The sequence below is a fragment of the Petaurus breviceps genome, unplaced genomic scaffold, assembly GCF_028583685.1.
Source record: "Petaurus breviceps papuanus isolate PSGF00001 unplaced genomic scaffold, PetGlider_PUasm1.0 532, whole genome shotgun sequence".
Taxonomy (NCBI): domain Eukaryota; kingdom Metazoa; phylum Chordata; class Mammalia; order Diprotodontia; family Petauridae; genus Petaurus; species Petaurus breviceps.
Genome location: NW_027186361.1, coordinates 506,764 through 532,173, shown reverse-complemented (window position 1 = coordinate 532,173; position 25,410 = coordinate 506,764). Strand labels below are relative to the sequence as shown.

Sequence of the window (25,410 nt, the reverse complement as noted above, 5' to 3'; positions counted from 1 at the left end):
TATTGAAAAATATCGTCTTATAATAAAATTAGGATTAATTTCTCACCTAAGAATCTCTTTCTTAGGGGAATACATATGTAGTCATAGATATTTTGGGTGTGGTGGGAAGGCCCTTTCCCTGGGCACACACACCATGCACACATGGATTTCAAAGAAAGTTGCCAAACCAGATTGAAAAAGCAGAGTGATACCTTTTAGAGAACACATTGAGGGACAGGTATGTTTGTTTTCCTTGATTTGACTGAACAGTGAAAAAATACAAAATGAAAATTTCTTCCACATTTATATTACTTTTCAGTTTTGTCAGCTGGATGTCAGAGATAGATTTCTGTTGGACTCCCCCCCACCTTGTTTTTTTTTAACTTTGGACCAGATTTGTGATTCTATTAACATAGGGAGCTCCCAGTAAGTAAATTCCCTTTACCAATCCACAGCTTGTTCTGCGGTGATCACACAGCTAGACAAGATTTGGTACTTTTGCTATCTACTGCAAAGGACACCTCTTAAAAATTCATAAGCAACAATGTAAGGGTGGAAATGAGCCACTATGTTCCTAGACAGCTACAGGTTTGAAGCCCATCTGAGGATCAGATAGGCATGTCTGTTGACACTTTAGCAAAACTTCTCATAGGGTTGGCTTATTTTTCCTGTTCAATTGGTTGATCTCATCTTACATGCCTTCTCTAGCCCCTACAGAAAAGTGAAAATGTACAGTTTTGGACAAGTTACATGTTAAGTTAAAAACATGAGAAGGACCAAGTGAATGTTCATACTTTTAATTTCTTTTACGGGTGAAAGGAAATGATAGTTGAATTAATCAGAAACATCACAAAAGCAATCAATTTCAAACATGGCAGTGATACAGGTTTTAAGCAACACTCCATTTATACAGATTCTGGATTAATAGTTTATATTTTCATGCCTTGTTTAGCACTTTAATATAGAATCAGGAATAAGGCATTAAATATTACAAAATGCAATTAAAATACATATTTTGGAAACATTCCTTCATTACTGCAAACATTTTGCTAAATTAAGATAACATTGATATTTATTACGATAACATGTACTATATATATATATATATATGTAGTTTGGTATAATATAAATACTGATAAAGCTGCACAAATTAATATTACAAAATCCATAATGCATTATTTTCCAGTTATTTTGGAAAGTAAGAAAGATACATAGAAATGAGATTCTTATAATCTTAATACTTTGGTGTGCAGAAATGTGATGGTACAGAGTAATTTTATATTTTTTCAAAACTAAATGCTTATACTTATTCATTAAAGCTAAAGGAAAAGTATAAACAGAAAATGCCAACGATAATACATAACAAGTTAATATACTTAGAATAGCAAGACAAATCATGATATTCTCTATGTAGAATTCAATGGAATCCCCTTTTCCCCCTCTCGTGCTTAGATTTGCAGAAAAATAAATAGCAATTTTGTTAAGAATTACTGTTTTTTCAGACCTAAATCTGGATGACAAAACTCATGATGCTAATATTGTTTTTCAAAGAGATGCACTGAGCAAATTGAGTGCATTTTAAAGGCATTAAGGAATCCTGCAGCTAGGTGTCTACAAATATCTGTTTGGATAACCAGCACCTGTCTACTTACCTCTAGACCCTAGTCTGCTGTATTAATATTGATCATTTGTCAAATTGGGGAAAAAGTGACCTGTTTGCCAAAGGATGCAATTTTTCTTTGGCCCCTCTATTTTATAATAAATATCCAAATGTAGGATTATCAAATTATTCTGTTAGCACTTTTTTCTCATATACTTATCTCTTCATAGGCTGAGTCCCCCAATTAGAATAAAAGTTCCTTGAAGGCTGGGACAGGTTTTCTTTTTTTGCAGTAGTTTAATTGCACTGAAAGTCTGTATTTGGCGGAGGACCAGGTGTTCAATTTTGTAGTGGGAGTCAGCCTCACCTTGGGTGTTAATGAGGATCAAACACAATAATGTATGTAAAGCTGTAAGCACCATATACATATCTATTATTTGAACTTCACTAGTATGGTTTAAAGCTTGGAATACTTTTTAAAAGCTGCTCAGATGCTTTAAATCTACTATAATACTTCGAAATTGAGCGAGATGACGATGTCGCAGTTTTTACAGAAGTCAGGCAGGGGCCTGACATGGTGGAATGATTTTGTTGCTGTTTTGCAGAATGTGTGAAGTTTGTTAGAATGCTCAACCAGCCCAGTGTTAGAAGATTAAATAGCCACAGAGATCACAATAAATCACCAACAATCCAAGACAACTGAGTACTAACAAGAACACAGAATTGTATCTAAGTAAGATGTGTACTTCCAGCAAGTGTATTTTTTCATTGAAGCAAAATGTATAACATCCACAGGGTCCCAGGTCTACTTTTAGGACCCACTTTTGAAAAACCTCACTTGTATGTTTGGATGATATATGAACAAATTCTGATTTCCCCACTAAAGGACGGGGAGGAACTATTGCACTTTTCCCTTTGAGAGGTACCAATAATGAGATCTGAGCTGAATTTTTGTATCACTCAGGAGAGTGAAATTACTCTGGTGGGGCCCCATCAGCTGGGGACTTCCTCGGGACTTGAATGGTTGAAGGTAAGGGTGTTTCAACTGAGGGGCCAGGTGGCTAAGAACTATGGCCAACTGGCCTAAAATGAAAAATGGCAGTTTGGCTGCTGCTGAATGCAGTTGGAGTAGGAAGGTGTAGGATGCAGCATGCTAAGTCCTTGCTGTGCAGGATCCCCAGCATGCTTGCAGAGAGAAGGTGAGCTGATCTCAGTTAAATGGAGAGAAGTAGTGGGTTTCACCTGGTCACCCCCTCTTCTGTACTGATAAATCAGCATCACCCTCCCTTGCCTGGGCAGGCAAATCATGAAACTGAAAACATGGTGGAAGGATCACACCTTAAACTCAGCCAATGCTACAGGAAGAGACATCCATGATCTCAGTGGTGGGCAGGAGTTCTTCATCACGGGCTATATGGAGGCGGCTTTTCAAAAGGTGAATAATACGGTGGGGAGTACTGTGGTGGCTCATTGGAGGACCACATGTAGCTCGGAGAAGGTGAATTAGACTGAGGCTCATCAGAAAGTCCTGGCGGGTTGGAGCCTGGAAAGACACTGGTATGCTGTGTGAAGAAAACCAAAGTCAGTTCAAGGCTGAGTTGGTTACTCTTTGAACAAAGGGTTAATGTACTCAACATTATCCATCAAAATAATTTCTGCTCATTCATCTTTGATGAACACATTTGATGTTCACATTTTCCTATCAGAGGCAGCTTGGCATAGTGGATAGAGTTGCTTAAAAGCTAGGATGATCTGTGTTCAAGTCTTACCTATGACATAATGGCTATGTAACCCTGGACTGATCACTTAGCTACTCAGTGTCAAATTCAAGTAGAAACTAAACCATACCTAAGAATCCCTGCTGGTACACACTGACCTGGAAAACCACATATTAACATTGTATTCTGTTGTATTATTATTTTCTTTGTTAAATATTTCCCAATTACATTTTTAATCTAGTACCCTTTGTCTTTAACACTTCTGCTCTACACTAACAACTCTAAGCTCTTACATGGCAGAGAAGGTACCAACCCACATCCCTTATACCAATGAAGTCACAGGTCCTTAGCCCAATTTCCACAAGTTCATAAATCTTTTTTTTAAATAATCAATTGAGCATTTATTAAACTCCCATTATGTGCCAGGTAGAAACCAACTGTGGCAGCTTTATTGTCCTTGATAGCAAAAAATTTGGTATTAAAAATCTTTTCAGTCCATTTCCATTTTCTACTTTGTTGTCTTCCATTTTTACCCCTACATGGCCTTAGGAAAACTGCTTAGTTGGGTCTCTTGCCAAGTTGCCTTTAAACTGGTTTTTACCCACCACTGACTCTCTTTTTCTTTTTTTTTTTTTTTTTTTTTGCTTTTTGAAGGGGGGAGGTCAGGATAATTGGGGTTAAGTGACTTGCCCAAGGTCACACAGCTAGTAAGTGTGTCAAGTGTCTGAGGCCACATTTGAACTTAGGTCCTCCTGACTCCAAGCCCGGTGCTCTATTCACTGCGCCACCCAACCGCCCCTGACTCTCTCTTTTTCTTTTTTTGCCTTTTGGAGGGCAATTGGGGTTAAGTAACTTGCCCAAGGTTACACAGCTAGTTTTTTTGTGTGGGTGTTAAGTGTCTGAGGCCGGAACTGAACTCAGGTCCTCCTGACTCCGGGGCCTGTGCTTTACTGACTGTGCCACCTAGCCGCCCCACTGGCTCTCTTTTATGAGGAGATTCTGCTAGCATCCTTTTTGGTAAAAATTGAGATACAAGTTTCTAAATGAATTTGCAGTTATCCTTTCCACATTGTGGGGGTTGGGGGCACCCCATGATCTGGAAAATCCAAGTAAAATTTTTTGGTCCTCTGAAGTTTTTTTTTTTTAGTTTTCTTTTATGGAGTGTTTACAGTACCTTATTGTAAAATTTGGGCTAAATATTTGGTCATAGACTCTGTTATCTTCTGGCCTTTGGGTGTTGTCTGTGGTTTCTACAAAACTCCCCCAAATTCCTATTTAATTTCTTAAACCGACCCACAATATATTGAAACCACGATAGAGAAAGTCACGATGTGGAAGATCCGGATAAGTGTATATTTTTATCATGTATTGCCATTGGCTGCCATATCTTTCTGCCTGTCATTTGAGTATGTACTGTATACTGTAGTAATTTTTAGACTCCTTTGATTTCCTCGTTGTGGCAACTAACTAACACTGGTTAAACTTTTGTAGTAGTTGTCTGTTTTGCAGTTGTTTTACTTGTATATTGCGTCTTGTCCCTCTTTCCTCTAGCTATGTACCAAGTTTGGTCTTTGATCTGGCAAGTCAGTGGTCTGACAGTGACAGCTGCTTTGGGAATGACTCCCACATCAGTAACAAGTTATCTCCTGTCTGTTAAAATATTTTTCTTTTTTTTTCCTTTTTGGAGGGCAATTGGGGTTAAGTGACTTACTCAAGGTCACACGGCTAATTTTTGTGTTAAGTGTCTGAGGCCAGATCCGAATCCAGGTCCTCCTGACTCCAGGGCTGGTGCTCTATTCACTGCATCACCTAGCCGCCCCTAAATATCAATTTCATTTTTGGTGATGCTATTGGGTACTTGTCATGTCCAGTGTCTTCTGATACTTTCAGGAAGAAAATATTCATGGTATATAGGCATGAAACTTCTGTATAGTTAAAAAGTATATGAGCCCTCTCATTTCTTATTCCAATCAATATTTTACATCCATGTATCTCTATTTCGTCACTTGTTACCACATTTCTATTGAGTTAATTGAGTATACAAGTGTATATTGACTTAATTTGAAGGGTCTTATAAAGTTCTTTGTAGAATTCTACCTCTTCATTATCAGCAACAGATGTTTGTACATACATTGAAATTCTTTTCATGACAGACTTTGCCAGTCCTGTAGAATGATGTCATCTTAATGATGCTCCTTGTTGTCGTTGAGTATGTGATAAAATTGACTTTGATAACTTCTTTTTTTGTCTCTCCAAGGAACAGACCCATCGTGCCATTTAGCTAGAACTTCCCTCTTTCTTCTGGTCTCATTTATAACAAGAAGGTTAAGATGGCTATAATTTGGTTCCCATGGTGGGATGTCTACTGGTTATACTCATTGGTGATAAAGGATGGATCTCAATTTAGAGCAAACTATCATTCTTAAGCTAAGAGCTTGAGAATTAAGCTATGGTTTTTCGCCATTTTTAAACAATACAATTTTATTTAAAAATGTCAAAACCATTCTTAGTTTAGGTCGTACAAAAATAGACTGCTGGCTTGCTTAATTTAGATTATCAACAACCAAGTTAAAAGTTTATAGACAGTCTAAAGACCATGAGTCTTAGCACCCTCTGCTTCCTTTTTTTTTTTTAGCAATTGGGGTTAAATAACTTGCTCAAGGTTACATGGCCAGGTGTTTCTGAGTGGATGCTAAGTGTCTGAGCCCAGATTCGATCCCCAGGTCATCCCGACACTGGAGCTGGTGCTCTTACTCGCTGTGCTACCTGGCCGCCGCCTCTGCTTCCTTTTGATGGCAATCTGTTTCCATCACTGCAGAAGTGGAAAAAGACTGCAAAGTACTAAAGGCCATTTTGTATATTTCTCTTTCATGGGTTGTCATGGCTGAAGAGTTCATTACTAAATGGTTAGCCTACCTTCTCCATTCTTAGTTAGGTTGGTCCTTGGGAAAGCAGACTTGGTCTACTTCCAGGGCCAGACTTGAAGCCTTTACAACATGGTAAGGCTTGTACTTTGCTGTTAATGCCTTTGAGAACCCAGGGTCCCTGCCATACCATGATTAAGAATTGGTGTAGAACACTGGCAATTAACCAAAGTTGGGGAATTGGGGGTGGGCAAGGTTGACAATTTTCTTTTTTTTTTTTTTTAAAGCAATCAGGGTTAAGTAACTTGCCCAAGGTTACACGGCCAGTTATTTCTGGGTGTGGTGCTGAGTATATGAGCCCGGATTTGATCCAGGTCATCCCGACACTGGAGCCGGTGCTCTTACTCGCTGAGCCACCTGGCTGCCCCTAAGAAATTGGGGTTAAGTAACTTGCTCAAGGTTACACGGCCAGGTGTTTCTGGGTGGGTGCTAAGTGTCTGAGCCCGGGATTCGATCTCCAGGTCTTCTCAACACTGGAGCCGGTGCTCTTACTCGCTGTGCTACCTGGCCGCCCCAAGGTTGACAATTTTCTACTCATCGTCATCAAACATTAACCCTGTACTTATCCTGTATAGGTGGGTTGGGGGGTGGCACAGATAGGTACAGGACAAGGCTGACTTTGGGGAAGGAGTAAACGTGTACTGGCAAAAACCAAACCAAACCACTCAGTGAATTGAAAAATGCAACCTTCCTTCACTATCAAAAAACCATCAGGAGTACTGATGAGGAGTTTTCAAAGCCTCATTCAAACATCAAATCTGGTCACACTTGTTCTAGTCTGACTAATAACAGTTAATAGCTATTGTTACGCTACTATTAGTATGTTGGGGAGGGGATAGAGAGGATGTGTGTCAGCAAAGAGAACTGAATTATATCCAAAGGGTCTCCAGAGCTCATTGAGAAGTCCCAACTCCCACTTTTTCCTGCTCACCTAAGTTTGTGTGGGTCCAGAGCTCTGCATTTAGTGGCAGGATGGTCCAGCATGAAGAGTGGTGGACCTGAAGTGTGGAAGACCTACATTCAAATCCTGCCTAAGACTTTTAGTGGCTGTGTAATCCTGGTCAAGTTACTTAACTTCTGTGTGCCTTAGTTTCCTCATTTGTAAAATGAGGGGATTATACTTGATAGCCTCCAAGGTTGCATCCAGCTCTAAATCTATGAGCCTATGACCATGAACACAATAAAGCTGTGCTCTCTTTACCACCCCCCCCCCAACCAAGTTGTTGGGGAAAGCATGTCTGGCATTTCCTTTGCTTGATGAACTGTGAGCACTCCTATCACATGTCACCACTGAGAAGACATTGCAACTGCCATCTTTTATTGCTCCTGGATAAAATTTCCAACTGAAGGAATGAGAGAGTCATCGAAACTGGAGACCCTTCCCCAGGTCTTCATTCCAGGAGGTAAGCTGAAGAGAAATTCAGTTCACCTTCCCGATAACTCCAATTTCTCTCTCTTTCCTCTCCAATGAATACCAAGGACTGAATGGGGAGGGGGGGAACACTAGCCATTTTCCTGTATCATTCTTTCTTCTAGTGTTGCTTTTTGGTTTTCATAACTGCTGCTGTCACCACTGATGCAGCCCAGTGGTTAGGCTTGGGGCTGGTGTCTGTGACCTGAAAGTAGATAAGATCAGGCATAGTACAACTAACTATGTGGGAGAAGGATTTGGATATGGAGAGTATGGGTTTGAACTTTATCCTAACCCAGGGGTGGAGAATCTGTGGCCTTAGGACCACCTGTAGCCCTCTAGGTCCTTAGGTGTGGCCTTTTGACAGAGTCCAAGTTTGACAGAACCAATCCTTTTATGAAGGGAATTTGTTTTGGGAAGTTGGGATTCAGTGAAAGGGCTGCCCTCGAGGACCTAGGGGGCCACATGTGTCCCAAGGCTACAGGATCCCCACCTCTGTCCTAACCTGACTGGGTTTGGATTTGATGACTTTAGGATGCATCCTTCACAGTTCTAATCTCTGCTTTTGTGCTCCATTGAGCTATGGGGGTGGGTTTACTTGATACTGCCATTCCTATACCCCCTGAAGGAGTTAGGAAAGGCAGAAGCTGTTCCCAAACCAAGCTTGGGTTTGCCTTAGCTTAGGTGGTATGCATTACAGGCCCGTGTTCCCAGGAATGGAGAAGATTGGGGAGCTGGGTTGGGGCCAGGCCAACGATGCCCGCTGTTGGCTTGGGAGCTGCCACTGGGGCCCCTGAAGAGAGCAGCTGCTGGGGCGGTACTTTGATAACTCCCACAGGCTGTGGGTGGCGGAACATCCCCAGTGATCTGACTTCAAAGTTTCGTATTTTAGGAAATAGCGTGTGGGAAAGGGCTTGGATGCCTTGCTCATCTTTTCCAAATGCTTCCCCAGGGTGAAATTGAGGGAGCCCTGATAAACGGAGGGAGAGAACTGGATACAGAGTCCACATGCTAGGGAGGGGTGTGTGAGTATGGGTGTGTATGTGTGAGTATGTATGCATGATTGTGTGTATGAGTGTGAGACTGTGTGTGTGGATATCTGTGATTATTTGTATGAGAGAGAACAGATGGATATGTGATCATATGTGTCTGAGTGTATGAGAGGATGTACATGTGTATAAATGTGAGACTGTGAAAGCAGCTGCGTGTGAGTATGCATGTGATGAACACATGATCATATATGAGAGCATGTATATTTGTGAGAGCACTGTGTGTTTATGCGTACGTGTGTATGAGTGAGCATGTGTATGAGTGTGAGGGTGTGTGACTGTATGTAAGCATGTGTGTGTAGATGAGTGTGAGAGCATGTGAGAAAGGGCATGTGTGTGTGAGCAGGCAATGTAAGTGTGGCCATAAATGTGAGACAGGATGTGTATGTGAGCATGTGTGTAAATGTGTGAATATGTATTGCACATGTGAATGAAAGCATGTATATGTGTGAACATGGATGTGTGTGAGAGTACTGTGTATATTAGTGTATGTGAAAGAATGAGTGTATAAGTGTGAGCATATGTGTGAGAATGCATGTATGCACAAATGTATGAGTGTGAGCATGTGTGGGTGTGTAAGCATGAGCATGGCTGAGCATAAGCATATGTGAGAGTGTGTAAATGTATGAGTGAGCATGTGTCAGTGTATGTGTATGTATCTATGTGTCTGAGTATGTATAAGCATGTGCCTGTATGTGTGTGTGTGTTGTGTGGCTGTGTGTGAGATCCATGTTTACGTTGCTGGGTCAGAATGTGAGAGTGTATGTGTGTACATGTGCATATGTGTATAGATGACAATGTGGGGATGTTTGTGAGAACGTAAAAGTGTATGTACATAAACATGTGTGTACATTTGAATGTGTGAGTGCTGTACACATGAGAGTATAAGCGTGACTGTGTGCATGAGGGTGCTAGAACATGTATGAGTATGTATGTGTGAGAATTTGTGAATGAGGTATGTGAATGTGTGTGTGGAAGTAGCAATGTAGGTGTCAGTGTGAGCCCGAGTGTGAGCACATGCATATATGTGTGTACATGTCTGAGGGTATGTGTTTGTAGTGTGTGAGATGTGTACATGTGTATGAGTGTGAGCATGTTGGTATAAATGTGTAAAGATGAGTGTGAGCAGGTCAATGCAAATAAATGTATGAGTTAAATGTATATACATGAGAGTATATGTGTGTGTCATTGCATGTGAGCTGGTGAGTGTGTAGATAAACAAGCATATGTGGATATATGCTGAGTGTTGTACACATGTGAGTGTGTGAGCATGTACATGTGAGTGTGTGAGCATGTATGTGAGAGCTTGCGTGTATGTGTGAGGATACTGTGTGGGCATGTGTGAGCATGTATGGCTATATTATGAGTTTTATAAAAGTATGTAAATGTGTATATGTGTAATATGTATTTGAGGGCATGTGTACATGAAGTGTGAGAACATGTGTGGACGTGTATCAGCGTGTGAGAGCATGTATGTGTTGTGAGTGTGGGTTTCCGAGTGTGTGGGAGAGTGCGTGAGAGAGTGTGTATGAGTCTGTGTGAGAGTGTGCGTACGTGTGTCAGAGCATCTCTGCATAGGAGTGTGCATTGCACGTGTGTGTCTGGCTGAGGCAATGGAGAAGGGAGAGGCAGGGGTTAAAGATGAGCCCAGACATTAGCATGTGGCTGCCTAGCAACAGTCGGCACCTTGGAGACCACATAGCCTTGTTCCAGCTGGAGAGCAGGCTGGTGCATTTTGGTCCCAGCTCGAGTCTGCTCTTATTAATGGGATGGGCAGTTGGAGAGGCCAGGCCTTTGATTTTTCCCAGTACACCACAGGCCATGAAAGGCCATCGAAATCGCCTACTGCTGGGGCCAGTCAGCCTAGTCCTTCCTGCTCCTCCTCAGTGGCGACCTGAGGGGGCTCCAAATTGTACCACACTGGGAGGAAGCCTAGAGCCTGGCCTCTCCCTTCCTCCTGCCTTCCCTTTCCCTCCCCCACCTGGCCCCCTAACCACCCCCACCCCACTCACTACAAGAGCAATTTGGAATAATTACTTGGGCAAAAAGAATCCTAACTCAATTAGGGGAGTATGGAGGGAGAAGTAGGACCCTGAAAGCCCAGTGCCAACCACACCACTGCCCTACTCAGAAACTTTCAGTAGATCCCAATTACCTCTGGAGAGTTGTAGTGGATAGTGATGGCCCTGGGAGCAGGGAGGTCTGGGTTCAAACAGAACCTTCAGCACTATATTACCCGTGTGACTATGGATGAGTCACTGAATGGTTTTTTGAGCCTCAGTTTCCTTACCTGCAAAATGGGGCTACTAATGCTTGAACTACCTGTCTCACAGGGTTGATGAGGCAATTAAATAAGCTAAGGCATGTAAAATTCTCTGCAAATCTTAAAGCAGTCTATCAGTTTTGCCTCTTATTTCAGAACTAAGTAAAAATTTAGCCTGACATTCAAGGTCTTTCAAAATCTGGCCCAACTCTACTTTTCCAGTCTGATATCTTACAATTCTCCTGCATGTTCCATATGTTCAACAAACCAAACTATTAGTTGTACTCTGTTCTTACCTCTGAAAGGCTCACACCCTTTCCTCTTTCTGGAATTTCCTGTTCCCCCTCTACCCCCTTCAATTCCTGCCTGTTGAAACCTACCCATCTCTCAAGGCTGCTCTCAATACTCCCTTCTTCCTGAAGCCTTCTGTGACCCTCTCCATGCAGACATAGTGCCTCCCTTGCCACAATCCATGGAGCACTTTGTACCTCTCTTAAGGTATACAAGTTGGGCCTGGCATCAGAGTTATTTATTGCCAGTCAACTGTAAGCTCCAACTGATCCTTCAAGAAAGCAATTTTCAAAGGGTTGAGGTAAGATCCCATGAACTAAAACATTCTAATCAGGAAGCCAGCTCAGAAGAGTTGGGAAACTCTCACTAAGAATGAAATTCTAGAGACATAAAGGGAAACAATTCCAATGAAGAGGAAAACCAGCAGTTGTCAGAAAGAGAAGGAAGATGGAAGAAGGGAGACATGGGATCATGGTAATAACAGAGAGGAGGCTAAGCTGCTTAATTTTTATTTTGCTTCTTTTTTCTCTTTGGATTGGGTGGCTAACATGGGGGCTGGATAGGAAGAGGGCATGCAGCCACCCAGGATAACTTCAAGCCAATAGGCCCAAATGACTTACATCCTTGGGTACTGAAAAAGCTGGCAATCTGACTGCTGAGTCACTATCAGTGATATTCAAAAGATGGCAGAGAAAGGGGGAGGTACCGGTTAAGCAGGATGGGAGAAGGGGAAATATTGCAATTTTTTAACAAAGAAAGAGAACAGAGTCTGCAAACTAGAAGCCAATGAGCTTGATTTCTACTCCTGGGAAAATCTGAGAACAAGTCATTAAAGGGATGGTTAGTGAACACCTAGAAAAGGAAGCAGTGACTACAAAGAGCCAGCAGGGCTTCATTAAGAACAGCTCATGCCAGACTAACCTCATTTCCATTTTTGCACTGGGTTACTAAAAACAGCATATCAGAGGAGTGCTACAGATAGAGATTATCTAGCTTTTAGCAAAGTCTGTGATAAAGCATATCACACTGCTCTGATGAAAAAAACGTAGATTCTGTAGAGAAAAAATGTAGATCTCACTGGAGTGAACACCATACTTTTTTGATCATGTACCTCAAAAGTGAAACTTCATTGAGCTTGTGACCTTAATGTATGTATATTAAGTTATTTATGACCTATATGTATTAGTATATTAATCACTGTGTACATTATAAAATATACACAAAAATAGAAAAGGAGGAGATAAAGATGAAATAATATTTGATCCTACAATCAGTAGGGAGCCCCTGGAATTTATTGAGTAAGGGAGTAACATGATTAGACCTACACTTTAGGAAAATCACTGTTATAGCTGTGTGGTTGATGGATTGGAAAAGGGAGAGACTTGTGACAGAGAGACTGTTAGGAGGCCATTGCAATAGTCCTGGTGAGAGGTGATGAGGGTGGTGGAGGTGGGGATATAGATGTTAGAGGCATTAAGGCAGAAATGCTAAGATCTGGCACCTGACAAGATGGGTTATATGGATGTGGGGCATGGGAAAGTGAGGCATCCAAGATGATGCCAAGGTCATGAGAACTTAGACAAGTGGAAGGATGGTAGCCCCCTTGACTGTAACAGAGAAGTTTGGAAGATGGGTGAGATTTGGGCAGGGGAGGTAGTGGGCGGGGGGGTGGAGGTAATGTACTAAGATTTGCATTCCAGATTGGAAGCCATCCATTCTGGGTGACTTTCCCAATAAATGAAATGGGAAAGGAGAGGGAGGGGAAACGTCTGGCTCTTACTCACATGTCACTGCCCACCAATGGCAAAGCCTGGCCTCCAAAGGATGATGCCATAGCCACAAGATGATCTGGGGGACCAGGATTTTCTCAGGGATACCTGTGAGCTGCTCTGGGTAGTAGTTAGTTTACGTTTTAACGGCCCCAAGGGGCCAAAGGAGGAGATGAAGTAGAGAAGTGTTGGAGATTAAGGGTAATGTTGGCACAGCAGGTAGAATTCAGCCTGTCTCCCCACACTCTGACTGGTTTTGACTTCCCTTGGGGTCAGGCCATGGTCTCCTGGATGGATGCCATGGCCCACCAGTGGCCCCTGCTCCCACTTGGAAACCACTGATCCAGATGACAATACAATCAGAAGGATTTGGAACTGGCTGAATAGTTAGACCCAAAGAACAGGCCAGAATGGCAGGTCTCCAGTGGAGTGCCCCAGGGATCTATGCCTGGCTCTATGCTGTTTAACATTTCAAGTAACGACTTACATCACAAAGGCCCAGATGGCAGGCTTAGCAAATGTGCAGCTGACATGAAGCTATGAGCAACAGCTCCCATGTCAGTTATGGCTCTCCTCCCTTTCACAGCCAAATGCCTAGAAGGAGCTGCCTCCACAAACAAGAAGTTCTCTGCAAAGTCCCCAGTGATTTCTTTATTGCCTTTTCTAAGTCTTCATCCTTTTTTGATTTCTGCTACATTTGACCCTGTGGACACCTCTTTCTCAAGGTTCTCTCTCCTCCTAGGTTGGCTTCTTCCTACCTGTTAGACCGGTCTTTCTTGGTTCCCTCCACAGGTCCATCCTCTATTGCAGTCCTCCCCACCCCCATGTGTGGGTATACCCCTGGGCTCTGTCCTTTGTTTCTGGCTACCCTCCCTCTTGGGATTTCTCTGGGCATCATCAGCTCCCATGGGTTCAATTATTCTCTCTCTGCAAATGACTCTGAAATTTATATAACCAGCCCTGCAGGCAGCTAAGGTTCACAATGCCTACAGTTTGTCACTTAGGGTTTGAAAGACATAGTTTGAATCCTGTCTCAAACCCTCATTAACTGGGTGACTCTGGGCAAGTCCACTCTCTGAATCTCAGTTTCCTCATCTGTAAAATAAGGCTAAAAATAGGCCTACTTCCCTGGATTGTTATGAAGATCAAAAGAAATAACATTTGTAAATATAATACTGCAAATGTATTGTATATTTATATCTAATAATACATGCAAATATAATAATTCTGTAAATATAATCTACAAAATATAAGAATATCTGTAAAAAGACTTTGTGAACCTTAATGCACGATGTAAACACTATTATTATCAGTCCCTCCTTGAGTTCCAGTTCTGAATCTCCATCTGCCTGATAACCCTCACCACCTGGCATCTCAAGTTCAGTAAGTCTAAAACAGAACTCATCATCTTTTGCCCTAAATGTCTCCCCTGCCCCTATCCTGCCTTCTCCAAACAGCCTTACTATGTTGAGGGCACCACTCTGATTCCAGCCATAATAGCCAATATTTCTTCAGAACTTTAAGGTTTGCAAACCATTTATATAATTTATCATCATCTTCATCATCATCATCATCATCATCATCATCATCATCATCCCTATTTCACAACACCTGCAAAGGTGACAAGTCAAATCACCAATAAAAATGTTGATCAACATAGGACCGATACCATATCCCTGGGGTATCCCATTATAGGGTTCCCTACAAGGGTAAATCACTGACTTGCTAATGGTTACTTTTGGGGTCTCTTCAATACACCTAACTATACTTAAATCTGCAAAGAAAAAAAGGATGAAGTCGGTCTTGAATGACTTATCCTCATTGAAGTTACTTTGATGCTTTGTAATCACTGCTTCCCTTTCTAAATGCTCACAAATCAACCCTTGGAAACATTCCTCAGATTTCCTCATTGCTTGTGATATACTATCTCCCACTACTGGCTGTCTCCTGTGCCTGGAATTCTCTGCCTCCTTATCTCTGGTCTTCTGGCTTTCCTTCAAGCCTCAGCTAAATTCCCATTTTCTAGGAGTCTTTCCGGATTCTCCTTAATGCTAAAGTCTTCCCTCTGAGATTATCTCTGATTTATTCTGTCTATATCCTATTTGTACATAGGTATGTTTCCAGATTAGACTGTGGACTCCTTAATAATCATAGCTAATATTTATATAGTATTTACTATGTGCCATGCTAAGTGCTTTACAATTATTATCTCACATGATCCTTACAACAACCTTGAAAGGTAGGTGCTATTATCATCTCCATTTTACAGATGCAGAAACTGAGGCAAGCAGTGGTCATGTGATTTGGCCAGGGTCATACAGCTAAGGTATCTGAGGCTGAATTAGAACTTCCTGACTCCAGACCCAGCACTCTGTCCACTGTGCTACCTAACTACCCTTTCTTGAGATCAGGGACTGGGTTTTGACTTTCTTTGTAGCCCCAGTGCCTGGCACACAGCAGATACATAATAAATGCTTACTGACTTAACTCCACTTGGAAGACTAAAAATATCATCCAGTATAAGGGGCTATCATCTGGGAATCTGAGAACTGGCAGAGGAACATAGTGTCTCTCTTCCACCCTTCTCTTTCATCCCAACTCTCAGAGGCAAGAGAAAAATCAATGCTGCCTAAGTAAAAGTCACATAAAAGATCTCCTTGGGAGGTAATGACCCACTGGCAGGACAGAAGATGAACGTTTTAAAAGATACATCCTTTGACCAGCAGTGGGGCTAGTTTGTAATTGGATGCAGTGGAGCATGGCTGAAGGCAGGGGGGCAGGGTTAGTGGGCTGGCACTTCTGTTGGTTTCACAGACAGACCTAGGATTCTTCTAACAGCTTTTTATTTATCTGGGAATAGAAGCAGATCCTCCTCCTGCCCTTTCAGCTTTCTCCAGGTAGACTGGAGAAAGTTTCCTTTCTTTCCTTTAGTAAAACTACACAGGATGGTAGCACGTCCATAGCAGGCAATTTTGGCAGTCATAAAGGACTAGAAGGAAAAGTGGAGTGCTCATTGATTGAGGAACAGCTACAAGGGCCCTCAGAAGTCACTTACAACCCTTTCATTTTATACACGAGGACATTAAAGCCCAGGAAATGACTTGCTCAAGGTCACACCATTGGATCCTACATCTAGAATTGTGAGGCATCTCAGAGGCCAGCCATCCAGTCCAAATCCTCTCATTTTTCAGATGAAGTCTCTTCCAGTTCTTTCTTGTTCATAACTTACCCAAGGTCACACAGATAATAATAATCAGGGAAGGGATTTGAACCCAGGGCTGTTGACTTCAGATTCTATGCTTTTTTTTTCTTTTCACATATCACACTGCCCGACTTATGAATATAATGAAATATTGCTGTATAATAATTGATGGGTATAAAGAAATTCAGAGGAACTTGGGGAGATTTCTATAAAGTGATGGAGAGGGAAGTGGGCAGAACCAGGAGAACTATTAACATGATGATTATTATAACATAAAGGAGACCAATATTAAAAGGCTCAGAGTTCTGATTAATTCTGGAAGACTTTAGAACTCTGACCAGTGACCAATCTCAACTTCTGAAGACTGGCAGGCAATTATGCTTCCCATCTCTAGGAAGAGAGGTGGTGGGCCATGGGGGTGGAATGAGGTAGACATTTTCAGACATTGCCAAGGTGTTGATTTCTTTTGCTTGACCATACTTGTCAAGGGAGGGTTCAATTCAATGGTGAGGACTTCATGAAGTCCTTGGGAAGTGACAGTGAATGTAGGAGTGTAGTGTGGTAGGAAGGATGCTGACTCCTTTGGAGTCAGAGAAACTGGGTTCTAATCCTGGCTCTATCACTTCCTAGCTGTATAGCCTTGGGCAAGTTCCTTAACCTCTCTGGACCTCAATTTCCTCCTCTGTAAAATGAGCGAGTTGGATTAAATGAATTCTGAGGTCCCTCCCAGCTCTAGAGCTCAAATCCTATGTGTGACCTTGGCCAAGTCCTCTCCCTGGGCTTCAGTTTCCTCCTTTGTAAAATGAGGGGGTTAGAGTAGATGACCTGTGTGGTCCCTTCCAGCTTTAGATCTGTGACCCTGAGAAAAAAAGCATTTACAAAGAGAAATAAAGTATAAAATAATATTTGCTTTGCAAACTTTAAAGGTTTTTTAAATGTCAGTTACTATTACTGGGTAAAAATAGACTGAGAACATTGAAAGAAAGTTGAGCTTGGATACTTAGGGGAAATGTTCATCTGAGCTCTTTTCTGTCAAAAATAAACCAACATTTTTATTGATGCCGTTTGTCTTTATACTACAGGGAATTCTGGAAACACACACACCTTCCCTTCCAGAGTGAACTCTCCTTTGTAACAAAGAAAAACTAAGCAATCTACCCCAAACCAGTGCTTCTTAAACTGTGGGTTGTGACTGCATGGGGTCTTGAAAAATTTGGCAACAGTAAAAGATTTCAGAACACACAATGACCAAAAATGAATCAAAAAATCAAACGTGTAATGAATCTGAGGTGTTTCTGGCAGTGCTTGCCCATGCTGCATCCCACAACTTCACTGCAGCCTTGGTTCTTGAACACAAAGCATGCGCACTTTGCATTGTACATGCCATCATACCACACTACACCAACTAACGCTGCTGAAATGCATAAAGGGGTCTCGAGTGGAAAAAGTTTAAGCCCTGAACTAGACCATGCCCACATTTGACAGCATGCACAACTTTCTGTCCTAATAATCCCATGCCCCTCTGCTTAGAAAAGTGGGAGGGTTTGAGGATTTCAAAATGGAAGGGATCTTGGAACTCATCCCTTAATTTTTTTTTTTTGCTTTTTGGAGGGCTATTGGGGTTAAGTGACTTGCTCAAGGTCACATGGCTAGTTTTTGTGTTAAGTGTCTGAGGAGGCTGGATTTGAACTCAGGTCCTCCTGACTCCAGGGCTGGTGCTCTATTCACTGCACCACCTAGCCATCCCCCTTGTTTCCACTTCTGTAACACTTTTTGCACCTGATTCTCATATAACTACCATAATTTAAGCCAGAGGTGGTGAAGCCTCAAGGCCTCATGTGGCCCTTCAGGTCCTCAAGTATGGCCCTATTCAGTCAGTCACACTTGAGGACCTAGAGGACCACATGAGGCCTTGAGGCTGCAGGTTCCCCACCCCTGGTTTAGGCCCTCATCACCTATGGGACATCCTCCTCACTCTCGCTCCCACCTCCCCTCCCTCTCACTCCAATTGCTTGCTAAGTCTTACAGATTTTACCTTCATAACATTCCTTATATACACCACCTTCTGTCCTCTTGACGTTTCTACCATCCTGGTGCAGGGTCCTCACCTCACATGCTGGTGAGTTCACCTGCCTCAAGTCTATTCTCCATCCGGCTGCCAAATTGATCCCCCTAAAGCACAGGGCTGACCATGTCACCCCCCCCCAATTCAATCATTTCCAGTGGCCTCCTACCACCTCCAGGATCAAATAGAAAATCCTCCCTTTAGTGTTCAGAGTCCTTCATAATCTGGCCTCCCCTCCCCTCCTTAACCACCAACTCTCCTATAGAGGTGGTATCCCTTGTCAGAACAGCAGCCCTGTATCTGGTGGGGGGAGGGTCAGAGGGGGAAAACAAATGCTTAAGCAACTGGGAAAAAGTTTTAAAATAAAAGGAGGTAAAATATAAAGTCCTTAAGGAGTTTAAATGCTTTTTCCTTCCCTCTCTTCTTCCTTTCCTACATTCCTTGTTTGTCACTACTACAGCCTTGCCTATCCTATGCATATATGTTTATCATATAGGATTTTTGTAACTGCAAGTACCATCCTCCATTTGTAAACGGAAAAACCAGACACCACTTGCTAGATAATGCATCCATGCATTAGGATCTGCCTGCTGACCTCAGAGACCCTCTATTTTTTTTTGCCTTTTGGAGGGCAATTGGGGTTAAGTAACTTGCCCAAGGTTACATGGCTAGTTTTATTGTGTTAAGTATCTGAGGCCGGAACCGAACTCAGATCTTCCCAACTCCAGGGCTGGTGCTTTACTCACTGTGCCACCTAGCCACCCCTAAGAGACCCTCTATTCTAACCCCCTCATTTTACAGAGGAGGAAACTGAGGTCAGGGACAGAAAGAGACAGCCAAGGTCACACACAGGATCCTAACTCTAGAGCCTGGAAGGGGCCTCAGAGGCCCTCTAGGCTACCCTCTCCCCCACTTGACAGAAGAGGAAACTAAGACCAATTTATTCTATTTCAAGCTGAAATAAGGTACCCAAAGTATTTCTACACTGTTCTCATATAGTGATCCCTTCATGTCCTCATAACACTCTTCGAAGCTTCTTTATCCAAAGAAACAAACCGACTTGTTCAGAATTTTCATCTCCTTCATCTGTTATAGATTTTGTATTCCTTTCACATCTTTCACTGCTTTTTACAAAAATATGTCAAAGGAAACAATATAAAAGGGGTGATTAATTCTATAGGAGCAGTGTTATAAATGTCACAAGTGGGTACTCAGATAATTGACATTCTAGTGGCATTTTCACAATGTCTTGCTGGCTTCAGTTAGAATATATTTATAATGCTACTGGGAACCAGCTTTGGCCAGGGCAAAACTCTGGCCAGGTAGGGGGTGGTGCTGTCTGTACATGTCTGTATCAGCCTGAGGCCTAGAGCAGTATTGTGAGTTGGTATTCGATACATGTTTGTTGAACAAATTAATCTAGAAATAATCATTCAGGGGGCACCCAGTCTGACTTTCTATGAGACTAACCCCATCAAAATAGCCAATATAGGGGAAGGAAAAGTAGGAAGATGAGAAAATCTACTGACTCCTTTCCATTTGGCCTAGATTGCCACAAGAGCCTGCTGGTTGGTCTCCCTGCCTTAAATCTCTCCCCTCTGAGAGTCCCCTCTCACATATGGGGTCTGAAAAATGACTGAACAACAACAAGTGATTTGTATTGAGCTCCAGGCAAACTGGGAAGGGAAGGGAAAAGAAGAAGCATTTATACAGCACCTACTATATGCTAGGTATTGTAATAATTGTTAAGGATGCCAATAAAGGCAAAAACAGTCCCTTCCCTCAAGAAATTCACATTCTAATGGACAGACAACATGTAAATAGGGAAAAGGAAGGAGTATGAATTTATATGTGCCAAGTGCTTTCTAGTGCTGTTATTATCTCCACTTCAGAGTTGAGGAATTGAGGCAGAGAGAGTTTAAGTGACTCACCCAGGGTCACAGAGCTAGCAAGTATCTGAGGCCACATCTGAACAACACAGGTGTTCCCACCTCTAGGCCCAGCTCTACCCACTGAGCTACCAGTTACTGTCTAACCAGGCTTCTCCCTGTACTTGTGTTTTTTTTTTATTTTTTGAACTAAAATGTAAAACTTTTCATTTGCCCCTAGTGAGTTTCATCTTCTTTGGCCCAGTGCGCTAGCCTGTCAAGATCTCTTCGGATCCCAACTTGTCATCCAGTGTGTGAGCTGACCCTCCTTGCTTTGTATTATCTTCAAAAGCGATGTGTGCTATCTGTGCCTTTAGCCAAGTCAGTGATAAAAATACTCAACAGCCCAGATTTCCCAGGCAATACACCACACATCTGCTGGGGTCAGAGCAAATTATTAACAGCTCTTCTTTGAGCCCAGCCATCCAAGCAGCTCCAAAACCATTTACCTGGATTACTGCCTAATCCCTATCTCTCCATATCTGCTACCTGGGCCTCAGGAGAGTCTATCAAACGCTTTGCTAAAGCCCAGGTAAACTGTATTCATTGCATTCCTTTGAGTTACTAGTTAAGTAACCTTGCCAAAGAAGGAAATAAGGTTAGCCAGGCATGAACCGATCTGGATGCAGCCCTTCTGGCTCTTCATAATCACTGCTTTCTTTGCTAGATGTTCAGTAACCATCTCTTTAAGGATCCATTCTAGGATTTTGCCATGAATAAATGTTGAGTTCACTGACCTATAGCATAACTACTCTGAGGACTTCTTTTTTTTTTGAAAATTGGGGCAGTGACTTTCTCCAGGCCCACGGTACCTCTCCCATCCTCCACAGTCTTGAAAATATCACCTATAGTGGCTTAGCAATCACGTCCGCCCATTTTTTCATCCTTTGGGCCTGCCTGATGACTTGAACTTATTGAGGGTTAGCTAGGGGTTCTTCTTATTTACCTTGGGTATCAATTCCCTCTTATAGCCATATTCATTCTGGCATTTCTAGCACAAGGTTCATTCTCCTTGGCAGAGAAAACAGGAGCAAAGTAAGAATTAAACAGATTTGTTTCCTCTCTGTTGTCACTTATCACCATCATCCCATCTTCCCCAAGCAGCAGCCATGACCCTTCTCTGAGCCTTTCCTTTCAACCGATATTGCTTGGAAATTGGAGCTTGGAGATTGCTCTCCTTGGCTTCAGCATTCCTAACCTTAATTTTACAACACTTATTCTCATCCTGTGTTCCTCAGACTTACTTTTATCTTATGTACAGATGTCTTTTAAAAACTAAGTTGGGGGGTGGCCAGGTAGCACAGCGAGTAAGAGCACTGGCTCCAGTGTCAGGATGACCTGGAGATCGAATCCCGGGCTCAGACACCCAGCACCACACCCAGAAATAATTGGCTGTGTAACCTTGAGCAAGTTACTTAACCCCAATTGCTTAAAAAAAAAACAAACTAAGTTGGCTAGTGAGTTCCCTAGGCAGCCATATATGTCTCTTCAGACAAATCCTGTTTTTCCTTCTTGTTGAAATGTTCCCCTTTGTATTATCAGAATTCTCTTTAAGAGTCTCCCAACCTCCATGGGCTGAATTTATCTATAAAATTTCCATGGAATCCTGTGTATGTTTCCTCCAAACCTTTTGAAATTTGTCTTCCCCAAATCTAGGATACTGTTCAGACCATGCCCAGCATTCCTCTCCATTCCCTTTCCCCCAGTTTCTGATTTCTTCACATAAGTATACCTTAATATACAATACTTCCTGAACCACTCCCTGATGCCCCCTTCCCTTTTACCTATCTTGTTTCTTTTGAATGAGCTGGTTTAGTAACTCAGCATTTTCAAATGAAAGATAAACTGAGACTACTGTTTCAGCCTACTACCTTTATGATTTCCATCTCCACTTGCCAACTGGAGATCTCAAAGTGATGTCCAGTAGACATTAACACGTCTAAAACGGAACTCATTATCTTTCCCCCTAAACCCTCCCCCCTCCTACCTTCTCCATGACTGTAGAGGGCAACACCATTCTCCTAGTCCCTCATGTCCATAAGAGTCATATTGGATTCCTCACTAGCTCTCACTCCCCATAACCAATCTCATGTCATCTTGTTGTTTCCACCTTTGTAACACCTCTGGTGTATGCCCCCTTCTCTCCTCTGATATAGGCCCTCATCCCCTCAGCCCTGTATGATTGCACTCAGCATAGCTGCTGGCTGGTCTCTCTGCCTCAAGGCTCTCCCCACTCCAGTCCTTCCTCCTCTCAGCTATCAAAGTCATCTTCCTAAAGCACAGGACTGACCATGTTACCCCCATCTCCACTCAGTAAACTACAGTAGCTCCCTATTACTTCCAGTACTGAATATAAAATCCTTTGGCACTCAAAGCCCTTCATTATCTAGCCCCTTCCTACATTTCCAGTGCTCTTATACATTATCCTCCCTGCTGCTACCTTGATGTCCCTTGCTCCATCTCTGGTCTCTGGGCATTTTTACTGGCCATCCCCCAAGCTCATCATTAGAATACATTCTAAGGAGTCATAGCTGAATTCCCCAAGCCAGGGGATGCCAACATTAATTCAAGTAGAAGAATATCAATTTCTTGCCATTTTAGTCAGAGTGATGCAAACTAGGACGATACAAGGTCCTGAGCTCTTTATCCACAGAGGTGCTGTAGGGTCATGTGAGAAGAACCTCAGTGGTGGGGACAACTTTTCTATGTCACACTAGCCATCCTGGGGGTCCAGCAAAAAGGGGAATTAATAAGGGTGGAAGCCAGGGGAGAGAAGGGAGGAGGGACCTATTTGGAAATGAAGATCATGTTGAAACCAAAGAGAAAAACACACATTTCTTTTATGTGATTATTAAGAAAAAGGGTGAACAGGGGAGGGAAGGAAGAAGGAAGGAGGGAAGGAAGAAAGGGAGGGAGGGAAAGGAAGGAAGGAAGTGAGGAAGAAGAAAGAAAAGGAAAGGAGAAAAGAAGGAAGGAGGAAGGAAGGAAGGAAGAAAGGAAAGAAGGGAGCCATGTCCTAATGAAACATACCTGAAAGTCATAAGCTGAATAGGGCGGCAGACGGGGTGTACTATGGTAGTAAGTATTGTACGATGTTATCTGAGGCCGCGAGTAGTAAGAGACCCTCGGATGGGCACTTTCCACGGAACAGCTCATTGCCGGAATTGTAGGAGTCTGTTTAAAAAACATCAAACAAACAATCCATAAATGTCCTTGTGCAAAGTTGAATGGATTGGGGAATAGTTTTGTTTTCTAAAAAACATGTAGACAAGGGGCACCTGGAAGTTATGGAAAGAACACATGCCTGGGAGTTAGGGGTCCTGGGTACGAGTTCTGACTGAGCCACTAGCTTGCTGGGTAACCTTGGGTGCCCAGTTTAGTCAAATAGAGAAGGAAGGTTGGGTTAGATGGTTTGCTGATTCTTTAAAGCCCAGTTATTTTTGAAAAAAGATAATAAATGCAATAAAATGAATGCTTTGTGGGGTTGAGTGGGATAAAAGTGATGACTTCTCAAAGATTTAATAATAGATTGCCTGGACCCCAAACTTAAATTTCTACTGTGCCCTAAGATCTAGCAAAGTTTGCAACCAGTAGCCAGAAGCCCAGGCTTGAGTTTGGGAGCTTGGGACCCTTGACTTACTTCCCTGGTCAAGTTGAAGTTTTTTTTTAAAGCAATCGGGGTTAAGTAACTTGCTCAAGGTTACACGGCCAGTTATTTCTGGGTGTGGTGCTAAGTATCTGAGCCCAGATTCGATTCCAGGTCTCCCAACTCTGGGGCCGGCGCTCTTACTCGCTGAGTCACCTGGCCGCCCCTTCAAGTTGAAGTTTTTGCTAAGCTAAGCTAATGTGTAAGAGGGGAAAGCACAGACCCTGCAAATTTAACCACAGGCCCAAATGTCCCCAGACTTGTTTCCACTGACCACCATCTGACTGTACAAATATAAAACTGGAAATCCTGCTACAATGGTCACTATGATCTAAGATTCATGAAATATTGTCTGCTCTCCTATCTATATTGATACAGTTAGAACATTCATCTTCTGCTTTCATATCTAAGTTGATACTGATGACATATTTTGTCTGCTTTCACATCTATATTGACATTTAAGCAAGATTTTTGTGGTCAGACCGTGCACTTAAGTTCCTAATTAATGGGAACATAGGAGAGTGGAAATGGGGAGAAGAGGTGGTCTTTTGGGCATATAACCAAGCTTTGCATTTTGTATTTTGCCTCTCCTACTAGACTACCTCTAGTAGCGAGACCACCCTTCTTGCAAGAAGAAATAATTGAATAAATCTTTCCTGTCTCTACTTGGAGATGTCTCTGCTTTTTTATTTTGGGCAAGGGTTGTCTTGTCCCACACAGGGTGAAAAGAATCCTATTAATGCATTTTCCTATCTGGGGCTATCATTTAATACTCTTGGCTATTTCCAATCTGAGATTAGCTACTTTCATTTTATAGTGGTTGGCTTCCCCCTCTTTGGCTCCCTGGTTTCAGCAGGGCAAGATTTGCCTCTTCAAACAGTATGCTTCTGACTTAGGTCAAGGTTTTCCTTAACCACAAATTCATCAGTGTCCTTAGCTTTTTTTTATTTCTGGTACAGGGACCAAAGTGAGTCAAGTCCTTCTTTAGTGGCCATGGCTACCATCTTATATTTTACTATCAGAAGATCATAGAATTTAGAGCTGGAAGCAGTTATGCTGAAGTCAGCTCAAAGTGACTCTCGAGAGCTGATTGTTAAATTTTCAGTGTGTACATGTATACCTTGGGAAGTGACAAATGCTACAAATCAGGGCTTGATTTATTGTTTTGTTGATTGTCTAGATATGACAAAGTGATAGAGAAAATATTAATAATGTAGATTAAATGTAAAAAAGTGTCTTGTATACATTTTTCCTACCAGACAGCCAGTTGTTAAACATTTACCAGCACACTCCTGGCTGGAAGAGACCTTAATGATCATCTAAAATGAGGAGGTTGGACTAGGTGATCTACAAGGTCTCTCATAGCTCTAAACCCTACGATTGACTGGGACAACCTCTTTCCTTTACAGAACAGGAAACTGAGGCCCAGGGAAGGTAAGAGACTTGCCTAGGGTCAAAGAGCTCTCCTTAACCAGTCACTTGATCTCTGGTTCTGTCTCTGTTGTAGCTTGGCCACTCTTTGCTTTCTTCCTCATTCCCCCCACTCCCTCTTTCCCAGCTGTAGC

At 42.4% G+C, this 25,410-nt stretch overlaps 1 protein-coding gene across 3 annotated transcripts in view; it reads right to left on the bottom strand.

Moving 5' to 3' along the window:
- Positions 1-760: 760 nt before the first annotated feature.
- Positions 761-25,410, bottom strand: part of TMEM255A (transmembrane protein 255A) — a 90,343-nt gene continuing 65,693 nt past the window's right edge. For 2 of the 3 annotated variants that reach the window (XM_069102162.1, XM_069102163.1), the window contains 2 exons: positions 23,230-23,373; positions 761-3,141 (listed from right to left, as the gene is read on the bottom strand). In XM_069102162.1, coding sequence (XP_068958263.1) covers positions 2,983-3,141; positions 23,230-23,373 — 303 coding nt within the window. In that variant the 3' untranslated portion in view covers positions 761-2,982. Of the gene's footprint in view, positions 3,142-7,347; positions 7,838-23,229; positions 23,374-25,410 lie in introns of those variants that run through there. The other variant, XM_069102164.1, reaches the window with a different exon arrangement.